We start from the raw sequence: 6,000 nt of genomic DNA, 5'->3' as shown, positions 1-6,000 counted from the left end.
TTCGGAGCACTCTGGTCCACAGCGGTTTTCTCAAATGCATTTCCTCCTGTTCCAAAGTTATGTACGTTTGATTACTATTTTTTCTTTTTAATTTCTGAAGCAAGCGGAGAGGCAGGCAGAAAAATCTGATGACAATTAAAAAAAAAATTGGATCTCTTCCTCACCTAGCTCACCCCAAACCCCCTGGAAAGTTTTGTCTATCTACCATGCTTTGAAACAAAACTGAGGTGCATCTGAAGGGGAGGGACATTTATTTTTCTGCTTTTTTTCTTCTATTATACAATTTGTTTACAGAAACTGCAAATTTAAAAATTACACTGGCATTTGCAGTTCTTAAAATAATAAATTAAAAGTTTTCAACTGTTTTTTTTTTTAATTTTTGCTAAACAGATCTGTTTTTTAAGTATGAGTCCTTGCTTAAAAAGGAAAGGAAAAAAAAAAAAAAGATTAAAACAAAATATTTTCTATAAATAATACATGTGTTTTGGTTTAGTGCTCCCACCCTCAGGTTTGAAGTTTACTTATTTTTTTTCAAGTACCTTATTTCCTCCATGATCACCTTTGTGTTTATCTATTGTTTCCTCTCCCACTCGTGCATGTGTGGGGGAAGGGGGGGGTTCTGCGCGAGAATTGGCCTTGCTGCACTGTGATTGGCGAAGACGTGAAACTTTTTAAAAAAATACTTAAATTGTTTCTTTGTTTGCTTTGTTTTCTGTATTTTAAGTTTTAATTATCCTCTGATTCCTCTTCCGCCTCCCGTAACCACGTGAAGAACGCAGTGACTGATTTCAGTGCTACTCCTTTCCCGTTCTGCTCCGCCGGGTCCTTGCTGCTTTCCCACTTGTAGAAGGCATCCTCTGATATTACCTCCTCGTCATACAGGCAATCGAAAAACATCCGCAACAAATCTGCAAGGGGGACAACATCCATTTAGTAGCGCACAGTAGCTGGAAGCCAAGGAAAGAGATGGATAATTACCAGTCTCTCAATAAAGGGGCCTTTGAGATGAAAAGTGAGGAAGCAAGTCTAGGGAATCTCTACTGATAGCAGTTGTGTCCTGACTGTTTGTGCCCGCCCCCTGCCATACCAAGAACCATTTTTTTTTAAAACTGATAATCTGCAAACTTTGGATGGACAACCAAACTTTTTTACATAAGGGACAAAAATACTTGATTTGTGTAGTTCATTATCACAGACGTGCTTTGATGCCCTCCCCCACGTCCCCAGAAGCCAGGGGCTTTTAAAAATTCTCAGTATCATTCAACACAGCGATTCACAGCGTTCGGTCGCACCCGTGTTCTGTCGCAGTTTTGTAAAGCAAAACCCATCCTCTAGCAGTGAGAGCTGAAGCCTCCCTGGGCCCAGGAACATCCACAGCTGAGCCCAGAGGGAGACAACCCATCCACCTCCCTCAGCCAGTAATCCCCTGCCTATGTCCCTAGAAACTGCGCCGGGTGCCAGCTGCTCTCCCCCAACTGAACTTCCCCTCAGTGCAAGAAGCAGGAGAGGAAGGGCGGCATCTCCCTGAGCAATGTCTCTCCTCTGCCAAATCACGGTGTGCTCCCTCACGAGCAGCCTCCTGAGCACTCCTCCTCCTGCAGGAGGTGGGAGAGAGACACCTGCACTGCTGGGAATGGGCCCTGAGCAGCCCCCTTTGCTGTGGCTGCCGCCCCGACCTTTACAGCCAGGCCATACATTTCTGGATGACTGGCAAGCCAATAGCATGTGGGGCAGCCATGTACCTCAGCGCCCACAGAACGTGCTGTGACGTACTGCACTGAAAGGCACCAGCATGCTTCCATGGGTGATCCACCCTGAGCCTCCTCGTTTCACTAGTCTTACAATGCCGACACCATCAACCAGCTGTGCGCTGCAACACAGGCACCTACTGCAGGGTTTGAGCGTACCCTGTTCATCGCCTACATGGCTAGAGCGATGGCTACCAATACTGGCACGAGCACTGAGAGAAATGAAAGGCACTGGGATGTTCGGTCTTGCTCTGCCCCATTCCTCTCTGAGACTCCCTCACCGTTCCAGTTTCTCTGCAAAATACCTGAATGGCACAGCCATAAAAGGCCGCGTTCTGCGCTGTCTTTGAACTGTCATGTATTTCAGACAGGACTGGCAATCTGTCCCACTCAGTCCAAGATCCTGTATACCTCTATGGCACAATGTATAAATGCACTGACAGTTAAGGGAGCCGTCACACTCCACAACTGGCTGGGCATCTTAGGTGTAAGCACAGGACTTTAGTTTTCTCTCACTCCACATCACGGATGTTTCTTACACTCTCTCACTGAGTGCTTATAATGGGAGCAGCCAGAGACCATCTCCTTCAGCCAGGAGCTTGGGGGACAGCCTCGCTCTCAAGTCATGAAGTGGGTAACCAGGTGCTATAACATCTCTGATATCACCAGACTGGCTACTTGCCCCCATCCCTTAAGACCAACCCAAATGGTTCAATTCCCTGTTCGGGAAGAACATAACCTCTATCATGCTCTATCTGAGCCCTAGGTGTACACCTGGCAACTTTCCCTCTCATGCCGCATAATCATTTTTCAAATCCCCGACACAGAAAATACTTACTAGGAGGTTGATCAAGTTTTACTATTGATGCTTGTAGTGCATAAAGTGCTTGTAGTTCCTTCTCTGTATCTGAGTCTAGGTACTTGAGTAAGATCGGCACTCTCTGTTTGATAACAGCAGTGTCCACACGGAAGCTAGACGAGTCCGCTAGAGAAAAGAGAAGAACTAGAGTTACCTTTGGTGGATGCGAGGCAAGGGGCAGGTTTTCCGTCATCTTTATTTATTCAGGACGCTAGATGGGAAATGGAAGCTAGGTGGTCTCTGAACACGGGCTCTCTCCCCAACAGGATCGTGTACGCTGTTTCTTGGAAGTCCCCAAATCCAAAGAACACCTTCAGAGACCAAGTCATTTGTTCTGCCAGACCCCTACCCAGATTTTGTGTATGTGCAACAAAACTGCGATCACCTTAGCTAACTCTTGTACAAGCATTTGAAGACTCAAACCTCTTAAGAAGAGAGAGAGGCCGGTGCTGAACTCGTTACTTTTTGCTATGAGGTTTCCAGAAATCACTACAAACACCTGTTCTTTCAACAGCAAACACAGGAATCGAAACCAGAATCAAAAGTTAAAAAAAGATCTAAGTATATAACAATTGGTTAAGACATCCACAAAAAGGACTTTGCAGGCAGCTACTTATGCAAAGAGTCCTAAAAATTGTCCACTCCAATCCTCAAATGCCATAGCCACAAAAGAGAGGACAAAGCTGAAACACCCTACAATATAGAAAAAACACTCGGCCGCTTTCAGGCAGCATCCCCTGAGAGCACAATTTAGAGAGCTTTACCTTGGTAAAACAATGAAATAAAAAATAGACAGAGGTAGTCCAGAAAATGGTAACAGAAGACATTACTGATTTCTGCAGAGCACAGGCCGAGCAGCAACCAGCGTATCCATACTAAGATCTTGCCGCATGTGAACTTTAACGCTAGGTGGCACCAAAAAGATTTACTCTCCCAGGGAAAAAGGAGCTCTGGATTTTTCCTCCCTCTCAAATCCATTCCACAGAGAGAAGAAATCCAGTTGTACTCCTTCCTAGAGCAGATGCTTTAAAAAAAGAGAACGGTTTTTTAAAGCTCTGAGGCCACGTGGGCATTTCCGTCCCTGACCCTGGAACACGGCAGCTGCTACACTCACACGGTCCCTGTTCCTTAAGGGGGGGTCACTACAGTATTGAGACCACACCACTTTCTTTTTCTCTAGCCTCACACTTTGAAGGAAAAACTCTGCAGTCTTCCTGCTCTGCAGATCCCTGGAAGCCTCAGCAAAGATTTCACATCCACTATACAGGAGAAAAGGCAGGGCTGCTTGAAAAGAAAACAAAGAAAACTAAAAGCAAAAGCCGTATCTACAGAATGAGACCAGGGACCAAATCCTGCTGCCTCGTGAACGTGGCTGTCACTCGTACAGCTGGAAGCACAAACGGGAATTTTATGAGCGCTTTTTTTTTGTCTTGCCAGATGCCAGTAGTAAAATTACAGAGATTGAAGGGACTGACCAGATGTTTTCACTGGCCAGCAGCACTTAACGAAAACACCCCGGAGGGTCTGATGTTCTCATTTTCTTACTCCAGAGCCCACACTTCCCTTGCAGTTATAACTGACTGCCATTACCGTGGGGAAGTTCGTGCTTAATGCATATTCAAATAATTGCTTTAAGTGGCCTTTCCAAAGAAAAGATTTCCTTCAGATATAAAACCCCTGCTAGTACTCGACAGACGAGATGATTTCTTTTCCATTATAACCCATGGTTCCAGCTCGTGTGTGGGCATCTGAGAAGATACAATAGGTCTGCACGCTCAGCGTGGCAGGGGTGGAAAATAGCTGTCAGTTAAGCCTGGAAAATTAACAAACTGCAATTCGATGCAAGTGGCAGTGTATTCTCGAGAGGCCAGGGGCACTGCAGGCAGGATGCGAGGGGTCCTGGCAGATCTGCGCTGAAGGAACTGCCATGCCCTGCTGCCGTCTGGCACCTGCCAGTGGTATCAATATCTCAAATTCTGCAACTTGGGACCAAAACCTTAATGTGCATCTGGTTTTGAAAATCAGCTTTAAAGGGAAAAAATAAGCTACTAAAACATAAACATCTCCAAATTAATTCTTCCCATATTTGATGTTTTGTCTAGCGGTTACCTTGACAGTTACTTACCTATAATAGCTGCTTTACAAACTGCTGTCATTAAAGCTCTAAGGAATGTAGGTGAACTCATCTGGCTTTCATCTAGATTAGCCTGAAACCAAGAGCAAACGGACCAGTTAAATGCACACTTGTGCACACCAGCGTTTCCAAAATCCACGGCTGAATCTGGCACCGAGCACAAATTCAGCAAAATGTGCTGCAGTAGGAATCCAATTCATCCCCCACGTAAGAGAATTAATCTTCCCCTTAAACCTCTTGAAAATAGCTTTGCTATGTCAACATACACCGACAGAGCTCTTGTGAGCACGGTACAATGTCTGAACGATGCCCATCCACTAGTCATTCTGCCAGACGCATTCTGAAGTAATAACAATACTTAGTACAAATTCAACACTTCATGTTTTCTAAAGTGCTGCGTATTTCGTGACCAATGAACCTACATAATTCCCATGCAAGGAGAATCTTATCCTCATCACACAGACAGGAGCTCACAGAATGGCTAATAACAGAGAGCCCAGGACAGGGCCAGGACCAGGACTGACCTGCTCCTAGGTTTTACTGCACTAGATGGTGCTTACTTTAAAACAGGAGAAAAATGACGCATTTCTGGGGACACCAACAGGTGCAGCCAAAAAAGTGCTGGTGAAAGCTTAGCTGCAAACACTGACCAGGATAAACCTGATTCTGCATCATTTCAGAAACAGGACCGATTCTGGTTTGCTGGATGCACCCAGAGCTTGAGCAGACCTGCGAGCAGCAGGAGAACGGGGCGTTCACACTCCTGGGTCCAGAACGTGGGTCAGACACACAGGTCCGCTACTGCTAACAGCTTGGGAGGCGTTCCATGTGGCATGGTCCTCAAACACTGGGCTTGTGTTGGGGCTATGCAGGGGCTGCGTCACAAAGAACCACCATCCCGTTTTACCCCCGAGCTGGGGAAGAGACTAGAACGGTGTGTCTGGTTTTAGTGTGGCACTGCTTCTTGGGAAAAAATGGTTTTCAGGGTGAAAAACTATGCATTTAACAGGCAATTAGCAAATAACAGGTCAAATTTTTTTTGCAGATTTCTTTACATTTTCTCTTTACAAATTATGATTATTGTTGCTCTGCGAATGTTGGCTTTACAGCCAAAACTATCTTGGTGTCTTCTGGGTAGCGTGGGACTGGAACAAATTAACCTTTTTATCTATGATCTTTGGCTGTGCCAAACCATGCTGCATCTTACTGTTACAAAGCTCCTACTAGGAAAGCGTTTAAGATGTCAGGCCAGCGGTGGG

At 45.5% G+C, this 6,000-nt stretch overlaps 1 protein-coding gene across 23 annotated transcripts in view; it reads right to left on the bottom strand.

Annotated features, from left to right (window-relative positions):
* Positions 1-328: 328 nt before the first annotated feature.
* The window catches only part of EIF4G3 (eukaryotic translation initiation factor 4 gamma 3), a 172,118-nt gene continuing 166,446 nt past the window's right edge, over positions 329-6,000 (bottom strand). For 22 of the 23 annotated variants that reach the window (XM_025203628.1, XM_025203621.1, XM_025203615.1 and 19 more), the window contains 3 exons: positions 4,733-4,814; positions 2,587-2,733; positions 329-908 (listed from right to left, as the gene is read on the bottom strand). In XM_025203628.1, the coding sequence (XP_025059413.1) occupies positions 727-908; positions 2,587-2,733; positions 4,733-4,814 (411 nt within the window). In that variant the 3' untranslated portion in view covers positions 329-726. Of the gene's footprint in view, positions 909-2,586; positions 2,734-4,732; positions 4,815-6,000 lie in introns of those variants that run through there. The other variant, XR_003093961.1, reaches the window with a different exon arrangement.

Source organism: Alligator sinensis, unplaced genomic scaffold (genome assembly GCF_000455745.1).
Source record: "Alligator sinensis unplaced genomic scaffold, ASM45574v1 scaffold512_1, whole genome shotgun sequence".
NCBI classification, from domain to species: Eukaryota; Metazoa; Chordata; order Crocodylia; family Alligatoridae; genus Alligator; species Alligator sinensis.
The sequence above is the reverse complement of the archived record's forward strand: the minus strand, read 5'-3'. Positions and strand labels throughout refer to the sequence as shown.